The sequence below is a fragment of the Colobus angolensis genome, unplaced genomic scaffold (assembly GCF_000951035.1).
Source record: "Colobus angolensis palliatus isolate OR3802 unplaced genomic scaffold, Cang.pa_1.0 Scaffold82, whole genome shotgun sequence".
Lineage (NCBI taxonomy): Eukaryota > Metazoa > Chordata > Mammalia > Primates > Cercopithecidae > Colobus > Colobus angolensis.
Window position 1 is genome coordinate 8,330,965 of NW_012122043.1, and position 19,364 is coordinate 8,350,328.

Here is a 19,364-nt window from a genome sequence, read left to right on the forward strand (position 1 = left end):
ACAAATTTTTAGCAAATCTGGAATTTTATAAAAATGAAATCACTAAAACAATGTTTCATGCACTCCCCTGTTCCCCACAGTCTGGCCCTCAGGCCAGCTGCTGGGGAGGAGTGGCTATCCCTGGCTCTGGCCTGCTACCAGGCAACTTACCTGCACCATCTCCTGCAGCCCCCTGGGGTCCAGCTGCCTCTGCAGGAGGCTCTCCATCAGCCGCTCCAGGGAGCTCAGGGCATTTGCATACAGGGTCTACAGCCAAGAGGGAGAGAGAGATAGGTGGCAATGAGGGGCACCCACAACCCCCCTCCCTGCAGGGAGTCCATGCCAGGGAGGGGTCTGGCAGTCATCCACTAACTTCTGCTCAGTCTGAGCTCTTGACACTCATTTTCTCTAGTGAAGTACAAGACAACCATTTAAGAGGAATTCACTTTACAAAGCAGGATACTGAACTCCTGGTACCCAGTTCTGATTCTTCATCCAGGGCCAGTCCCTTGAGGCAGGGATGGCTACCTGTCCACAGAAGATTCCTTCTCCTTTTCCAGTGTTGTCAGGGAAACAGCCATCCCGTCAGGGACTACATTTCCCAGGACTCCTTGCATGGGTAGAGCCATGTGACTGTGTTTCAGCCAACAGAAGGAGGGCAAAATGGCTCTCAAGCCTTCCCTAGACTTTCTCTTCCTTCTCTCTAGGCTGGGTATCAATACCCATTGATTGGGACCTTGGGATTCATGCACTGAGGATAGGCAGGAGGTCTCTGCCAGCCTGGGTTCCTGAATAATTGCACAAAGCAGCTCCATTTCCAATCCCATTGACAATTGGGCTTGACTTGACTTGGGTAATAAATAAACTTTTATGTTGTTAATCCACTAAGATTTCAGGGTTTATCTGTTTCAACAGCTAGCATTACCTTACATTTGCTGATAGAGTTCGCTACACTCTGCTGCTTCTAAACACTCGAGGGTAGTTCAGGAAGGTGGACTCTCAGCATGGCCCATGTTAATGTTAACTTCCAGGTCCTGACCCAGCAAATGAGGCATCCCAGAGGCACCTACCTTAATGGACTCATTGTCCTCTCCTGGCAGTTGGAGAGAAATCACAGAATGTATGCTGATATCCATTAGCTCACTGTTTTCTTCTGTGGAGTGGAAAGGCTTCAGCTTGCTGGGGAAAGAAGCAGTGACAAGAGAGGAAGAGTCACTGGGGAGTTGAGCTTCTGCTGCCCCACTGCCCAATCTGGACACAGAAACATGTCTTAGAAGAGGAAGAGGCCGACTTCTCCAGTTGGAGGCTCTGGCAAGCATCCCTCCCCAGGGGCCCTGGCTCTGACCAGTAACCAGTGTCCAGTGACTCTTGCCTGTGATTGAAGGGGAGATGCAGGGGTTCAAGGCCATCTCTCCTATCTGCTATTGCCTACTCTAAGCCTGTTAATCTGCTCAGAAACATTCCATTGCTCCTTGCCAACTACAACCATGGAATCTGACCTCCCAGGCTGGTGCTAGTCCAGGGGCTTTCATGGATAATGCTTGGACCACCATCATCGCGGCAGCAGCAGCTTCATCTTGGAGTTTATGAGAAACACAAATTCTATGGCCCCAACCAAGATCTGCTGAATCAAAAATTCTAGGGGTGGACTGCAGCCACCTGTGTTTTAATAAACCCTCTAGAGGTAGTTGCTAGCGATTGGTGCATGCTAGCTCATTCTCCTAGCCCCTTCATCAATAATTCTCAAGCTTGATGCATATTAAAGACACCTCGAGGATTTTTTAAGGACCTCCAGGGACCATGTCCAAGCCCCAGGATCTGGAGTGGGACCTGGATATCCATACTGCTAAAAGTTCCCCATGAGTTCTATTGTGCCCCCAGAGTTGAGAGCCACCATCCTACTTTAAACTCCTGTTCCCCCCAAGTGTCTTGTATTGCACTCTCCTAGGAAGACCCAAGTCCAGGCATCTGCCCAAGCCTGGGTCAAAAGCCAAATGCCAACTCTGCACCAAGCCTTTTGATAGCTCCTTTTGTAAAACTGAGTTGCATTTTGTTAGTAGCCCCTTTTTTTTGTGCTCAGATGTTTTTTGTTGATGTGTGTGGGGTTTATCTGCAAACACAGTCCTATTAGTCGGCGTTCACCTATAAGTCTGTTTGTATGTGTCTGTCTTATCTCTAAGTCCTTAAAAGGCTGGACTAGGTCTTACGTATCTGTGTCCCTTCAATACTCAGCATATAATTGTGCTTAGTTGATGTTCATGACATTTATTTTAAAATCTCCCTGTTTGATGCAGCTTAAAGCATCAGATAGTTCTGCTGTGAGCCTAAGTAATGAATCTTCCCCTATAGAGGAGGTATTCTTAGAGATGAGCCCACCTCTTTAAATACTAATTTTATAAATCCATAACTTCTTCCCCTTCCCCCTTCCCCACCAGTGGATTGGCATCTCCAGGAAGGCAAGTCTTGGGGCTTTAGATCATTTTGTACCAATGGTATCAACAAATAGTTGACTGAGCCCTTCAACTCACTGACTAAGCCTGACTCATCTTGAAGGATGCCTGCAATGCTCTTCAGTGTTATCACTGTTATTTTGCTCAAAATATCCCCAATCAATGGAAGAGCAGCCCACCCACATGCCATAAATCCAACTTGAAATCCTGCTGAGAATTATCGAAAGGAGTGGCTGAGGCTGACCCCCATCTTCTAGGCTGGCCCATTGCCCTGGGGAGCCACCAACTGAGACTCCTGCTACAGAGGCAGGAGAGGAAAGAGGAGGCACAACCCCCGAAGGAGCACCAAGGAATGGTCTTGAACTTTTCCCCACCCCTTGGGATGGGGTGTGGGTGGGGGCCCAGCTCACCTCAGGTGTGAGAGGGCCTCCATCGCCAAGGCTCGCACTGGAGAAACCAGGTTGTCAGTCGGTTCTGCCTCAATGACCGCCTGCCCAACATAAGCAGGGGGTGGTAGCTTTTGGTGACCATGATGGCAGTAGCACTCGCCAGTGTCAGCATGAGAAAGACCTGGCACTTCCCAAAGCGTCTAACACCCCACATCTCTTTCGTTCTTTTTAGGGCCATTTGGCTTTTGGCATCTTAGGGGAGGCAGCAGAGAGGGAGTAGGGCCCAAAGTGGTTCTGGGCTCCTAGCTCGGGTTGCTCATCTACTTGCTGTGTGCCCCTGGGCCAGCACTTCCTCTGCCTGAGCCCAAGTTCCCTTCTCTGTAAAACAGGACCTGGAGACCCATTTTACAGGGCTGTTCCAGGCTAGCGTGAAAGTACAGATCCAAAGCTCCTGGCCAGTGAGAGCCAAATAAATCCCATTTCCTCCTCATTGCCTTCTGTTCCACCCAATCTCATGTCCCTCAAGGGCCACTTCCAGCACAACCCAAGCAGCTTTGAGGGGCCAAGGCATTGGCAATGACATGAGTAGGGGGGCCTGGGGACAAAGGACATCGGCGGCCCCACAGGCTCCATCAACCTTTGGACAGTGGACATGTTCTTTGTCTTACATCCTTCTGTGCATCCTTCAGGGCTTCACTCTAAGTCCTGCTTCCAGCAGATCCCTGCCCCTAAGGCCCTCCCACGGAGACACGGGGAAGCTACAGCTAAGCCAGCCCAGGGAATCTCTGTCTATCAGGCCTGAACCAGCTGCCCTGGGCACTGCAGGACCCAAGACAGCCAGAATCTGCCACCCTGTTTCCAAACAGCTGACTGGCTGTGAAACCCTTTATCAGATACAAAAATCATTCTCAGAACTCCTACAGTTAGGTCAAAGCAGAGCCAAGACAGGGAAGGGCTTCGGAGAGCTCTGCAGATACCCTTGGGAACTTTGAAAACCTCTCACCACAGGGAGTTAGACCCCAAAACCAGGACCAGGACCAAGGAGGTGCCTCATCCAGCTTACCACTATGATGCTGGTAAGAGTCGTCTTCTGGGCAAAGTGAAAGTCCTCCAGGTCCTTGATATTGTTGATGGCCTTGGTAACCTGCACAACACTCTTCATGAAGGCCATTTTGAGACAGATGTCCTGAGCCCAGAAGGGGGAAAGGAGGGAGAGAACGTTTGTGAGCAGCCCCAGAAGAATCCAAGATGCAGCCTCTGCTCCTGGACTCCCTCTGCTCAGAAGAAAGGGTTCAATGTTGAATGCTCTGAGAGATGGGCGGCCTCACTCTGTCCTTTGACCACATGAATGGAGCACCTGCCACATGGCAGGGCCACAGGCACGTGGCGGGGATCCGAGGTGAGGTGCAGCACCTGTGTCCACACGTGATATAGTTTGGCTGTGTCCCCATTCAAATCTCAACTTGAATTGTATCTCCCAGAATTCCCATGTATTGTGGGAGGGACCCGGGGGAGGTAATTGAATCATGGGGGCCGGTCTCTCCCACGCTCTTCTCATGATAGTAAAGAAGTCTCACAAGATCTGATGGGCTTTTCAGGGGTTTCCACTTTGGCTTCTTCCTCATTTTTCTCTTGCTGCTGCCATGTAAGAAGTGCCTTTTGTCTCCCACCGTGATTCTGAGGCCACCCTAGTCATGTGGAACTCTAAGTCCAAGTAAACCTCTTTTTGTTCCCAGTTTCAGGTGTGCCTTTAGCAGCAGCATTAAAACGAACTAATACACTACGGAAGATGCCACCTTCCCAAGCCTCCTGAGGGCAGCAAAGCAGCTAAGGGGCCACCTTCAGTGACCAGGGGCCCTGAGCCCTACGTGTCACCATAGAGGCAGGAGAGGTTATTGAGAAAATGCTTGCTTTTACATGGATGAACCTTGAGAACATTATGATAAACAAAATAAGCCAGACATACAAGGACAACTATCATATGATTGCACTTAGATGAGGTACCTGGACTAGTCAAAGCCACACAGACAGAAAGAGTAAAGGTGGTTGCCAGGGCTGGGGGGAGAAGGGAATGGAGAGTTGGCGTTGAATGGATATAGGATTTTGGTTTTGCAAAATGAAGAATTCTGGAGACAGATGGCGGTGACAGTTGCACAACAACGTGAATGTACCTCATGCCATTGAACTATACACATTCTTAAAAATGGTTATGATGGTAAACTTTATGTTATGTGTATTTTGCCGCAGTTTTAAAAAATAAAAACAATTTTTGCTTTATTCTCTGTGTTTTCCCCTCCTTGCCATTCCAAGAAAATAGCCAGTCCGGCCAGGCATGGTGGCTCACGCCTGTAATCCCAGCACTTTGGGAGGCCGAGGCAGGTGGATCACGAGGTCAGGAGATCAAGACCATCCTGGCTAACATGGTGAAACCCCGTCTCCACTAAAAATACAAAAAACTAGCCAGGCGTGGTGGCGGACACCTGTAGTCCCAGCTACTCGGAGACTGAGGCGGGAGAATGGCGTGAACCCGGGAGGCGGAGCTTGCAGTGAGCCGAGATCGCGCCACTGCACTCCAGCCTGGGCGACACAGTGAGACTCCGTCTCAAAAAATAAATAAAATAAAATAGCCAGTCCCTTTGCATGTCTTTGAAGGCAACCCCACCTCTTGTTCCTTATGAAAGGGTCTGGGTCAGTGTCAGGGAGGGCCAGAGGCAACGGCAGAGGGAGTGGGAAAGGCTGGGAAGAGGTGGGGCTCATCTTGTGGCTTCTGGGGACCCCACCAGCACTCTGGAAGAGGGGCTATCCTCACCCCCCACCCCCTATGCATGACACCAAAGCACAGAGAACAGCACATTTGGGCAATGGGCTTCCCACGTGCTGGGCATCAGGTAGGATGCCTGGATGTCCCCTGGGTAGGGATGCAGGTGCCCAGAGAGTGGCAGAAGACTACTCCCCACCAGCCTGGTCCAGAAGACATCCCCCCAGGCAGCAGATGGGGCTACCTGGCAGCTGCTGACATAATGGTGAATGATCTTAGCAGTGATGGGGCTGTCCACGAGGTTGAGGAGCAACTGGGGGTGGCAGTAGGAGGCCACGCAGCTATACATCACCATGAGGGCACTTTTCACTGTCTCCCGCCTCCAGGGGTGGTCCTTCTACAAGGCCAAAAAGAAAAAGAACCACTGGGGGCGGCAGGGGCTGCTCCAGATGCAGGTGATGGTCTCTGGCCACACGACCAAAGGATCCATCAAGTCAGCTGGCGGTGCTTCACCTGACTGTTTTCCGGGTGCATGAAATGCTCATCATTTTTTCATGCATAACATTCATTCACTCAATGCATCTTTATTGAGCATCTACTAGACACCAGGCACTGGGCATGCAGTAGTGAGCAAGCCAAACCAGGGCCATAAACGCCCAGAGCAGCCTAAACAGAGGCTGCTTGCACATCTCATACCTTCAGCTACCAGGCACCAGCTATGGGCCAGGCACACATGAGGCTGGAGATCCAGCAGGAACCGACAGCCTCCACCTTGCCCTCGCGGTGCGCACATCCTCAGGAACCGACAGCCTCCACCTTGCCCTCGCGGTGCGCACATCCTCAGAACAATCTCTGAGTGGGAGGAGATGGTAGAGGCCACCAAACCCACTGTGGATGGGAAGCAGAGGCCCCGGTGCCCTGCCAGACTGAGTAGAAATCCAGGTGTCAGGTCCTCTTTGCAGAAAACCTGGCAAGAAGCCTGGGACACTCCCTGGGACACTCTCGATTCTCTACATCCAAACAACCAGACCCCAGGGCAAGGATTCCAGGTCAAGGGCAAAGCCTGAGGCATGGGTGATGGTTTCAGATGGTTTCCCACTAGGAGCTCAGCCAGCTGGGGGGACCATCTCCTGTGGCAGGGAGGGGCAGCCTCCAGAGGATGGGGCCATGGGCTGTCTGGGTCCAAATCCTGGCTTCACCAGTGAACCAGCCGCATGCCTATGGACAAGCTTCAGTGTTCTCACCCTGCAACGGTGGGTTAGAGCCCCTCCATCCCAGCACCGCCCATTCACTGAGGCAGAGCTCCCAGTGCCAGGCACCCACGGAGCACTACCTGAACAGCTTCTTCAGATCCTGTGGGTCTGGGTGGGGCATGGGACTCTGTGTTTCCAATCAGCACCCAGGGAGCCCCCACTGCCAGTCTGAGAACCCCACCATGAGTAGCAAGGGGCTGGGACTCCGTGACAGTTATCTGGGTCCTGGAAAGGCCCACCCTGCATTTTTAAGATGATTCAATAGCAAAAGCTCTGTCCAGGAGGCCTCAGACTAAATGTCTCAGCCATTGTGGTGACAGGAGACCCTGTGGGAGGCAAGTTTCCTACTAAGATCTAGAAAGGACCTTGGGTCAGTGCCCAGAGCACTGTGCGAAGAGATCCCAAGACCCAGTTGTTGAGGGAAGGTGCCTTACCCGCCAAGCACTGATCTGCCAGGACTGCTCTGACTCCTGGATCCTCTCCTCGAAGTCATGAAGCACATTCAGCACCGTTTTTACCTGGCCCCGGGCACACAGGCCAAAGCACAGAATCACACCCTGCAGGGAGACCCAGCCAGCCAGGGTGAGGGCAGGGGCCAGTGGGCAGAGGAGGATCCCCTCCACACACATGCAAGGCACACACCCACAAAATGCATGCAGCCACATGAACACGCGTGTCCCCAAGGGTCCAGAGGCATCTGGTGGACAGGAGGGGGCTGCAGGCACCCTCACCTCGCTGTCGAAGTCATTGCTGTAGTCCGTCTTGTACAGCAGCTCCAACAGCAGGACCTCCACCTTGCTGGCCTCCAGGCCTGTGGCCAAGGTGAAGCCCAAGGCCCGGTACAGAAAGCCCTGGAGAGGCAGAAGGGAGGAAGGAGCGAGGAAGGAGCTCAGGCCTCCCTACAGCCAGCCTTCAGGGGGTGCTGTTGTAGACAGTTGACTTCACATTCTTCAATTTTTTAAACATGTGCAGAAGATACTTGCACACGTTTATAGCAGCACAATTCACAATTGCAAAAATGTGGAACCAGCCCAAATGCCCATCAATCAACAAGGAGATAAAGAAACTATGATATATATATACACACATATATATTCATATATATTTACATATATATTTACATATATGTTCATATTCATATATATTTATATATTCATATATATGAATACTACTCAGCCATGCACCTGTAGTCCCAGCTACTTGGAAGGTAGAAGCAGGAGAATCGCTTGAACTCAAAAAGAATGAATTACTGGCATTTGCAGTAACCTGGATGAGATTGGAGACTATTATTCTAAGTAACTTAAGAATGGAAAACCAAATTTCATATATTCTCACTCATAAGTGGGAGCTAAGCTATGAGGATGCAAAGGCATAAGAATGATACAATGGACTTTGGAGACTCAGGGGGAAAGGGTAAGAAGGGGGTGGGGGATAAAAGACTACAAATTGGGTGCAGCATATACTGCTTGGGTGATGCATGCACCAAAATCTTGCAAATCCCCAGTTATTCATGTAACCAAAGACCACCTGTTCCCCAAAAACCTATGGAAATAAACAGTTAAAAAATAATTAAATGAAATAAATGTTCAGGTTATTCTGGGAGGTCAGGCTATATAAGGGCAGGCATGTTATATGTGTTAAAGGGGGAAGTGTAAATTTGTTCAACTCCTGTGTAAGTTGAACCAATTTACACTCCCGCCAACAAATCTAAGTGCACCAACTTCTCCACCTACTCCCCAACATAGGTCATGATCAGTGAGAAGTGGAACATTCTCACTATGATGTGTTTCTTTGATTATTAGTTGTGCCAATCATCTTTTCATATTCTCATGATTCTTTATAAATCTTTCCATTTCTGGCTATATTCTTTTTCCCATTTTTTGGTGGGTTTTTTCTATTTGTAAGAATTTTGTTTTATATTTGGAGACATGATAAGAACAACCATCCATAGTTCATTAAATCCTCACCATGACTCCATAAAGTAAATATTTTTGTTTTTGGAGATGAGAAGACAAACAGGAAGTAGTAGAAGCACACAAAAAAAATGTTAATATCTGTAAAGTTTACCTCTTTTCTCTTTCTTGGTTTCTTTGCAAGCATATAAAGGCTATTTCACATTAAGATTACAAAAATATTCATCAATATATTCTAGTTGTTCCATGGTTCTATTTTATTTTGTACACTTAAGTCTTTGATCTGTTACGGAAGAACATATTCTTCTTTAATGTGCTTTTTTCACTTTATTGTATTATTTTTAGCACAAGAGGTTTTAATTTTCATGATATCCAATTTATTTATTTGTGTCACTTTTGCTTTTTGGTGTCATCTCTAAGGTTTTGCCTAACCCAAGGTCACAAGATTTATCCTGTGTTTTTCTAGAATTTTATAATTTTAGTTCTTTTATTTAGGTCTGTGATTCATTTGATTTAGCTTTATGTATGGTGTGAGGAAAGTATCCAATTTCATTCTTTTGCATGTGGATTTCTAGTTATCCCAGCACCATTTGTTGAAAAAAAAAAACTATTCTTTCCCAATTGTCTTGGCACCCTTCTTGAAAATAAATTAACCATAAATGTGAGAGTTTATTTCTGGACTCTCAATTCTATTTTATCAATCTGTATGTCTATCCTTATGCCAGTATCTCACTATCTTGTTTACTGCAATTGTGTAAGGAGTTTTACTGCAGTTGTGTAAGAAGTTGAAATTGAGAAGTTTGAGTCCTCCAACTTTATTCTTCTTTTCATCATAATTATGCTGGCTATTTAGAGCCCCTGGTATTTCCATATAAATTTTAGGATTAATTTGTCAGTCTCTGGAAAAAAAAAAAGAACCAGCTTGGATTGTGATAGGGTTCATGCTAAAACTGAAGATAAACTTGGAGAGAATCGCCATTTGAACTATAGCATCTTTCAATCCATGAACATGGGGTGCTTTCTACTTATTGAGACCCTCACTGATTTCTTTCAACAATGTTTTAGAGTTTTGTAGCAATGTGGTATAGTTTTGTGTTTACAAAGAAATATACACATGTGATTGCTAATCAGAATCTGGAGGATCAACAAAACAAAACAAAAAAAAACAAACCAAAAACAAAACTAAAACCACCAATATAGACCACCCTCCTCTCCTCCCAGGACCATGTAAACAGCCACAGGTCCAGCTGATCTCACACACACAGTGTGATCCTCTCCACTCCATCATCCCTGGAATCTCCTGCCTGTCCAAACTCTCCTGCCCCTGTGAAGACAAACCTTCTCCAGAGAGGGGCTGTCAAAGCTCGCAATCTGGTTGTTCAGCTCTTTGCTCAAACGCAGGCTCCAGGTAGACCCCCGGGTCTTCTTGAGGGAGTTTCGCAGAAACTGGGGAGGCACAAGACATTGGTGGGAAGGGGCAAAGGCCTTCATCCCTGTTCTTGCCTGGGCTCTGGGAATGCTACGTGACCTTGAGTAGTGACTTGCCCTCTCTCGCCTCCCTTGCCTACATCTCCAGATCACGAAGTCCATAGATCCCTGATCCAGTGCTAATAATGTTCTGTGGGTCTGAGGAATGGCTGTGGCTCTGGGGGCTAACAGAAGGGGCGTCACTCCCTGCTCCCTTCCTGGGCACCTGGCTCTTGGGATGGAAGGTTCTCTCAGTTTTCCCCTGGGGATAGACACAGCTATAGACTTTGACCCAAGTCTTCTCTGACAGAAGGAGAACATGTCCTTTAGGGGCTTCCAAACTCCTCACGTGCCCAGCCCACCAAATGCCTTTCCATCTGCTCCCATCTTTCTCCTTCTCCCAGGCCTCAGCAAACTTGTTACCCCTTTACCTGAATCAGCTTGTCTTCCCAGGCTTTCTGATCCCAAGTGAACTCAGTATGTTCTGCAGGAACACATGCATGGTCACACATACCACTTTCTTCCACTGCTCCCCTAAGCCTGGTATTCGAGGCCCTCTATGCCTCCTTAGCGTGGCATTTGAGGCCCTCCATGGGTGAACCCATCACACGTTGCAGTGCCCTCCTCACCTTCCCAAGCTGCTCAACTAGTTCTCAGGACAAACGTGGGCTGTGTGGGTTGACTGTGAGCCTCAGCTCTTGTTATTCAACTCATGTGATCAGAACCCCAGCATGTACACGGATTGGAGGGTTGGCTTGGGATGGGCTCCCCAGGCACCTCACCTTCCAGGTACCGGACCAGTAGCGGAATCTCCAGCTCCCACATGTTGGCCATGGAGGGTGCGATGCTCTGGCTCAGGGTCCTCAAGAGGTTGAGCATGGCTATCCCACGACCCTCCCCCTTGTAAGGTGATGACATCAGCACCTGGAGGGCACCAAGACTCTAGTGAAGTAGCACCCGAGCACCTCGCTCCCTGTCTTGGAGCTCGTTGTCCTCATTTTTAAAGGGAGGAACTGGACAGGATGGGTGGTTTTCAAATAGGGATTTCAAACAGAGAGTGCACCTGCAGAGGACACTGCAGGAAGGAGGGGGGATGGGGACCAGACCTGGGCTCCCTCCCCACCCCAGGCTTCAGTGTAATATGGATGAGGGTCCACAGTTAACGTAAAGAGGAGAACTCATGGGTCCTGGACTGAGCCAACCTCCAGGGGTAGGCAGGCATTGGAGGTGTCATGGGGATGCTTTGGGCAGAGGAATCTAAAAGCAGGTCCAGGCCAGCTCCCCAGTTATTACAAGTGCACTGCCTCTACCAAACTTGAGAGGAATGACAGGGACATGGAATGATCTGTCCTGCCAAATATCAAACTCCATCATTGCACCCCAGCTTCCTCCTACCCCTGGGGCTCTGGGAATTAGGAGCTTAAGGAAGAGGTGCCACAGGGCATGGCCTTGCCAGGCCAGGGCATGATGCAGGTCAGCCACTCACCAGGAGACGGGCCAGCAGCTTCTGAGGTGCAGGCAGGTCCACTGATTGAAGGAAATGCAACCCCAGCTGAGCCTTCCTCGCTTGTACCAGGACATGCTCCTGTGTCCCCATCTAGGAACTTTACCCTAGAAGGTGCCTCCCCAACATGATCTTGTTCCCCAAACCCCCAGAATGGAGAATGGGTTGGCACAGGGAATTTTCTAAGAATATCACTACATTTCACTTATCCTGGGAAGAGGAGAGAATCGTGCTAACGCGTTGAGGTTTAGAAGATGCTCTTTTCAGGTCATGCACATTTTGTAGTGATACCAGGGCTTACCATGACAATGTTTTGTCTCCTACCGTGAACCTGTCCTCTGCTGAGCCAAGAGTAATTAGACACTGCCCTTCTACCCACTCCTGACTCTCTCCACAGGCTTCGGGAGCCAATGAGCCCATGAAAAGCAAACCAACAGCGCACAAACAAAAGGACAAAGGCAAGGCTAGGCCTGCTGAGAAGGTGCAAGTGCAGGGGCCCTAGAGAGGACTCAACCGGAGTCAAGAATGAGAGGGGCAGCCGGGCGCGGTGGCTCAAGCCTGTAATCCCAGCACTTTGGGAAGCCGAGACGGGCGGATCACGAGGTCAGGAGATCGAGACCATCCTGGTTAACATGGTGAAACCCCGTCTCCACTAAAAAATACAAAAAACTAGCCGGGCGAGGTGGCGGGCGCCTGTACTCCCAGCTACTCGGGAGGCTGAGGCAGGAGAATGGCGTAAACCCGGGAGGCGGAGCTTGCAGTGAGCTGAGATCGGGCCACTGCACTCCAGTCTGGGTGGCAGAGCGAGACTCCGTCTCAAAAAAAAAAACAGTGAGAGGGGCATGAGGAAGACCTCAGAGGATCGCCTGACTGGCTTGTTTAAATCAAAGTAAGAAAGCAGACTCTGCCCTTTGCTAGCCCTAGATCCTAAAGGACCCCATCAGTCACCTCCGTCACCAGTCACGCCCTTGGGACCAGAGATGGGAGGAAAGGGGACAGGAGCAAGCATGGTAGGTGGGCATAGCTGTTTTGGGAGCCTGGTGTTAACAGTCCCCACTCTGAGTGGACCACAGTGAGGGTAGTCTACAGAGGACGGGGTGCCTATAGTTACTCTAGCTGGCTCAGAGAAGCCAGACAGAGCAGAGGCCCAGTAAGGTCATGCATGAGAAAGGCTGGGCCAGGAGCTCCCAAGGATGGGATCTGGACCAGGGGTGTAGGCTGAGGGGACAGGACATGAGGAGTGAACTACTCAGAAGGAAGTTTATGCAATTCTAACATGTCCTAGATGTGATCAGGTAGGCATTAATATCCAGGTAGGCATTAATAGTATTAATTTGGACTTGGATGCTTCCAGAAGGGGGAATGAGGGTGGGAGGAATGTGGAGAGAGGTGGGCATTCCCAGACAAGGAGCCAGCCCACCTGCCCAATCCAACCAGCTGGCACAGGAACTTTGCCCACCTTGCCTGCTCTTGCCAGCCATGCTGACATCCACATCCTGGCCATGGAGCTGGTGTTCTGCCAGGTTTGTGAGGCTGATACAGATAGGAGTCAAAGCTTCCATGTAGTCTGTCTCCATGATGTAGCACAGGAGCCTCACCCAAAACTCCTGGGGTGGGGGTGGGAGAGAAAGGGGCTCAGAATTAGCCCAAGCCCTGGGCCTCTAAGGAGAACAGTCAGGCTCTGCCATGGTTCCAGCCCCATCCCCACTTCCCCAGAGATGTCCCCTGACAGTCTCAGCCCTGAACTGGCTCCACCGCCAACCCCAGTCTTTGTCAGGGGCATTTAAATGTCACCCACCCTGATGTGGCAAGACAGTCTGCTAGTCCCTGCTGGGGCCAGCATCCCTGTTGCCCAATTTCTATTGCTGCCAGCCTCATACACACCGACATCCATCACACCCTCCTCATACAGGGTCCTCCCTCTGATCCCAAGTACTCTAGAGGGGCACACTGGGCAGATGATCCAGTTGTGCGTGCCTGGTATGACGGTCAGTTTTGTGTGTCAGCTTGGCTAGGCAAGAGTACCCATTCAGTCAAACACGAATCTAGGTGTTGCTATGAAGGTAGCTTGTAGGTGTGACGAAAGTGCATAATCCGCAAAAGAGATTATCCTCAATAACATAGATGGGTGAAACGCCTTAAGAGTGAAACGCTGAGGTTTCTCTGAGGAAGAAGATATTCAGCCACAAGGCTGCAGCATCCGCCCCTGCTTGAGTCTCCAGCCTGCTGGCCTGCCACGCAGGTGTCAGACTTGCCAGCCCCCACAACTGCATGAGTCACTTCCTTAAAATAAATCAGACTATATATGTCTTCTACTGGTTCTGTTTCTCCGGAGAACCCTGACTGATACGGATTCTTGGAGCTGTGTCTCCAACTTCACCCCACCATCTCCTCTCTCCCTGGGTGACCTTTCAACACCCCCAACTAATTGTAATCCCTCTTCACCCCACACCCACCCCTGGGAGTTGAAGGTGAGGCTCTTATGCTACCAACTATCAGGTGCAATGGCTTAACCTGTTCCAGCTCCTGTGCTTCTGTGTAAATGGCTTAACCTGTTCCAACCAGCAGGGCTAGAATCTCCCAGCTGCTGGGCTTCCCCGTAAATGGCTTAACCTGTTCCAGCCAGCAGGGCTAGACTCTCCCAGCTGCTGGGCTTCCCCGTAAATGGCTTAACCTGTTCCAGCCAGCAGGACTAGAATCTCCCAGCTGCTGGGCTTCCCCATAAAGACAGCATGGTGAATTACAAAGGGAATTTCAATCCTGGCTCTATCATTTACCAGCTGTGAGGCCTTGAGCAAATTAATGAATCCCTCTGGGTCTCAGTTTCTTTATCTGCAAAATCAGGATAACAACTACCCTCTGTGCGAGTAGTTGCTGGGATAATTAAACAAGATTGTACATGCTGTACACCTAGTAGAGTACACCTGCTATATGTGGATGCCACATGGACTGTAGCGATGATGATGATGATGATGATGATTTCTGTAATTAAAAAAAGCTGTCGGACAGGGCTCATCTAGCCTGCAGCCTCACTTAGTGAATAAATCATTCCCTCCTTGATGCTCTCATGGTACATTTTTCCTATCTTATTGTTATGTCACATTTTGTTGCAATTAAAAGTTGACACATGTTTCTCCCATAGTTTGTGAACTTCTTCCAGTCATACTGAGTCCTCCTACTGCACACTCCTCTCTCCTGTCTTTCACAGAGTAAGAACTCGATGAATGTTTACAAAATCAAACCATGAAAATTATTGGTCTACATACACACACACACGGGCCTTAAAGTAATGGACACATTTCAGGTACTCGCTTAAATGATACAGATTGATACTGCCAGCCATACTGATGTCATGCACTGCCCAGCCTCTAGGGGTACAGAGATGAAGAGTAAGTTCTCATCAAGGACCTGGCTTTGGAACTGGGTTTTGAGTAATTGCAAGCAAGTGGAAGAGGAAGGCCCCTCGCCACTCCAGACAGCAGGAACGGAAGAAGCAAAGATGTGGAATTCTGGGCATGTGTAGTTCACCCCTAGCCTGGCGTGGTGACCCACTGTGCGGGTGGGGGAGGGACCACTCACGTTGGTCATCCCACTGACAGAAGAGGTGATGATCTTCACAGTGTCCATGGTGACTTTGTGGACCATCCTCTCCTCCAGGTCCCTCTGATAAAAGTTATCCTGGCGATTTGTCTGGAAGAAAGAACCAATGGATTCTCATTTGTGGCCTGGCAGGGGCTTGCCATGTTCTCAGGTATGGTCTCCTCCCTCCCCAGGGGCTCCACGCCCAGATACTGAGTCTACAGAATGCTCAGAGCTGTGCATATATCTAGGACCTCACACATTGTCACCTGCAGGTTCACTGTGTCTATGAACTCATGTCGTGAACGGATACACAGGTTCCAACACAGGTATGCTGAGTGGCATTCTCCCCTCAGCACGGTGGAAACCATTTCCAAGTCCAGCTGCTCTGTGATCTGTGTATCACGGCCACTCACCAGTTTGTAGGTGGATAAGGTCAGCTGCACAGACACGTACTTCAGGCCCCAGCCTTTGATTCTCTCCTGGTAGCCAGAGAGAGCCAACTGCCCAATGATGTGGAGAATAGCCATCCTCACCTGAGGGGACAGGACCATGGACATGCTGGGGGTTGGGGTGGGCTCCAGAGCACCCAATCCTGTGATGTAGACAGCTAGGAATTGGGGGTGCTCTGGGCTAGAAGGGGCCTCAGGGGCTACCTGATTACTGCCCACTCTGCCCACCTCCCCCTGCCTCATCCAGGGGTCCCACTCCGCAGCACGCCCACCTGGGAGCCTCATTGAGCCCTGGAAAGACACAAATCTCCCTCCCTCCCTTCCAACCTAGGCTGCTCCATTCTAGCAGCCCTTGCCGTGGGGAGCCCATCTGTTACCCTGGGCTCCCTGGGGCTTGCTCCATTGGTGAGAATCACTACGTGCGGGAGATGCAGAACGAGCCTTTTCTCTTCCCTCCACAGCCTCCAGGTACTGAAGACAGCTCTGCCTAAACCTCTAGCCCCAATTCTCCTCCATTCCCTCTCTGATATTTCTCAAAACTGCTGTGCAGACTCTCACTACGCTGGACCTCCCTTCCCCAGCCAGAACCAAGTGTGGCCAGAACCAAGCTCCACTCCAAGGTAGATGTGGCTGCCATGGAGCCTGGGACTGTGGTTTTCAGCCTTTTGAGAGTGGGTAGAGGAGTGCCTCTTAGTTGCTTTTTTCACACGCGATAAAGATCTCACAAAGCCCTTGGCAGCTGAGTGACTCTAGCTGCAGCTGGATTTACTCGGCCTCTGCGGGGTCCAAGGTGGTGCCTGAGACACACCACTTGAAAACTCTAGATCCTTAGAAAGAATGAGGTCTCGAGAGTGGAACCTCAGCTTTCACTGGCCTTGCCACCCTGCAGCCCCAGTCGAGACCCAATGGAAAACCGGGTTTTCCATCAAAAGCCTCCGCCTCCCAGAGCCCAGACTTTCCTTTGCTCCCCTGGCAGGGTCCCGAGTGCCCTCCTTTTCCAGGTCTCTGCCCCGTTACCTTGGACCGGGTATCAGAGATGGTGTTCTTGACCACCCGGATAGCCAGGTAGATGGCCCTGATACTCATCCTGGGCTCTGGAGGAGGAAAACCAGGTGGGCTGGAGGGCTGCGGCTCAGGGAGACATCAGACATCAGGTGGCTCGCCCCACATCGGGGTCTCGCATTCTGTCTCCTCCCACATTCCCCAAGCTCAGGGGCACTTTCTTAGGAGGCTTCCTGGCCATGCTTTCCCTGGCCACCTCCTTCCCTTGGCCACTGCTTTGCGTGTGTCTCATTTGAACCCAGGTAAACTCTCCTTGAGGGCAAGGTCTCTGCCTATGAGCTCTTTGGTGCCCTGCAGCTGGGATAGAGCACTGGGCATGAAGTGGGCACACAGTGGGCACACAGAGGTTGCAAAGCACCACCAGGAAGAGCATGGGTCCTGACACCAGGCCTAGCCTGGGTTCAAATCCTGGCTCCACCACATCCCAGCTGTGTGACCTAGAGTGAATTACGTAACCCCTCTGTGCCTCAGTTTCCTCGCCTGTAAAGTGTGGATAATGACAGTGCCTCTCTCACAGAGTTAACACAGGGTCTGGCACACTGTAAGGGTTGGGGGAGTGTTTGCTAGTTGTACAACTGGTGACAGCACACCCAACTAAAGGAAGAAGCTTAAGAGGGGCCAGAAAGAGCCATGAGCAGGTTCTGGAGAGGGCTGGCGTGGATGGAGGTGGAGTCAGACATTCAAGATGATACTGCGCTCAAGGTTAGGTGACTAAGTCAACCCCAGAGTAAGAAAAAGGAAATGAGAGCAGGTAGAAGGCGGCAGTCAGGTACTAAGTGAGCATGAGACAATGCGATTTTCACCTGTAAGATAGAAACTGTTTCTGATTATAAAACTAGTATATGGCTGCATAGTATTCCATGGCGTATATGTGCCACATTTTCTTTATCCAGTCTAAGCTGGAAACCATCATCTTCAGCAAACTGACACAGGAACAGAAAACCAAACAACGCATGTTCTCACTCATAAGTGGGAGTTGAACAGTGAGAACATATGGACACAGGGAGAGGAACATCATACACCGGGGCCTGCGAGAGGGTTGGGGGAAGGGGAGGGAGAGCATTAGGACAAATAATGCATGCAGGGCTTAAAACCTAGATGATGGGTTGATGGGTGCAGAAAACCACCGTGGCACATGTATACCTATGTAACAAACCTGCATGTTCAGCATATGTATCCCAGAACTTGGAATAAAATTAAAAAGAAAAAAAAAAGATCTAATTTCTCTGAAAGAAAAAAATAGTATGGGTTCATTGCAAAATTAAAATAAAAAATGACCACTTTTTAATAGATTGTGTCCTTCCAGACCTGTTTATGCATAAATGAACATAGATTTCTTCCACATCACTAAGGTCATGCTATAAATACTGCCCCACGTTGTATTGTTACACTTAATATAAAGAGGGCAGCTTTTCCACAAAAAAGTGGATTGACTGCAAACCTTTTAATTGCTGCATAATATTCCATTATTCTATAAATTACCTACAGAAAAACATTTAGGCTGTTTCTCACGCTTTGCTTTTAATACAATGTTTTAACGAGCACCTTTGTCCAATTACTTTTGGGCAATTATTTCCTTTGGACAGTTGACAAAAAGTTGGATTGTTGAGTGCAAATTTTGGTCCCTATCCAACTAAGCACCCCAAATCATTTATTGATTTACACCTCTGTCCGTGAAGTATCACAGGTGGTTTGTCACCCTAGACTAGCGATAAGCAAAGTATAACCCACAGCCTGTTTTTGTAAATAAAGTTTGCAAAACCAGCCGTGCTCAGGAGTCCACAGCTGTTTTTGGTCTGCAATGGTAGAGCTGAGTAATTGTCAAAGACACTATACGGCCTGCAAAGCCAAAAATATTTTTACTATCTGGTCTTTACAGAAAAATGACCAGGTGAACTCTAGCCATTATCTTTATCATCTCTATTCATCGAATAGGTAAAAAGGATTTCATTGTTGCTTAAATGTGCATTTCTTTAAGAGAAAGTTTTAATGGCAGCACAAGTCCCTGTATATATAGTCGCCCAATCTGTGCACTGAACAAAGCTACCCGACTCTAGGGTTGAGTGGGAGCTGCCCATGCTCTTCTAACCATTATGTACCTGTAGGGCTGCGTGCTGCCAACAGCGGCCTTCTTCAAATTCACACAAAGGCACAGTGTGAGCTAGTGCCTTGGTGAGGGACAGGTGTTCTCTTTACATATCAGGGCTAGGTTTGGAGTTTGGGCTTAGGGATTGGAATCAGATGTGTAGACTATGGTTGCGCATTGAATCCACGGGGCTTCAGGTGATGCCTAGGTGGTGTAGTTTGGCCTTATATCCTGCCGCTGATTGAGCTTTGGAGGTTAGGAGGAGGATTCAGGTGAACAATTTGAAATTCCGACTCAGAAGGTTGGGCGTGGGGAGGGTAAGCCACAGTGCTGATTAGGTTAAAGCTTAGAAAACGAAAAGCAGCCAAGAACCTTGGCTTTCTTGGCCCACCCAGTAGTGTCTAGGAAGAGGCAATGCCCGGACGTGAATGAAAATTGCCTCCCTTGTTCTCCACCCTACCTACCCCGCCCG

General features: G+C 49.4%; 1 protein-coding gene across 2 annotated transcripts in view; it reads right to left on the reverse strand.

Moving 5' to 3' along the window:
- The window catches only part of MROH2A (maestro heat-like repeat family member 2A), a 60,080-nt gene that overhangs the window by 18,885 nt on the left and 21,831 nt on the right, over positions 1–19,364 (reverse strand). For both annotated transcript variants that reach the window (XM_011929632.1, XM_011929631.1), the window contains exons 12-26: positions 16,762–16,838; positions 15,709–15,828; positions 15,293–15,403; positions 13,173–13,320; positions 11,696–11,736; positions 10,992–11,133; positions 10,641–10,693; positions 10,081–10,188; positions 7,561–7,680; positions 7,264–7,386; positions 5,821–5,973; positions 3,882–4,004; positions 2,840–2,919; positions 1,050–1,158; positions 151–246 (exon numbers count right to left, since the gene is read on the reverse strand). In XM_011929632.1, coding sequence (XP_011785022.1) covers positions 151–246; positions 1,050–1,158; positions 2,840–2,919; positions 3,882–4,004; positions 5,821–5,973; positions 7,264–7,386; positions 7,561–7,680; positions 10,081–10,188; positions 10,641–10,693; positions 10,992–11,133; positions 11,696–11,736; positions 13,173–13,320; positions 15,293–15,403; positions 15,709–15,828; positions 16,762–16,838 — 1,604 coding nt within the window. The remainder of the gene's footprint in view (positions 1–150; positions 247–1,049; positions 1,159–2,839; positions 2,920–3,881; positions 4,005–5,820; positions 5,974–7,263; positions 7,387–7,560; positions 7,681–10,080; positions 10,189–10,640; positions 10,694–10,991; positions 11,134–11,695; positions 11,737–13,172; positions 13,321–15,292; positions 15,404–15,708; positions 15,829–16,761; positions 16,839–19,364) is intronic.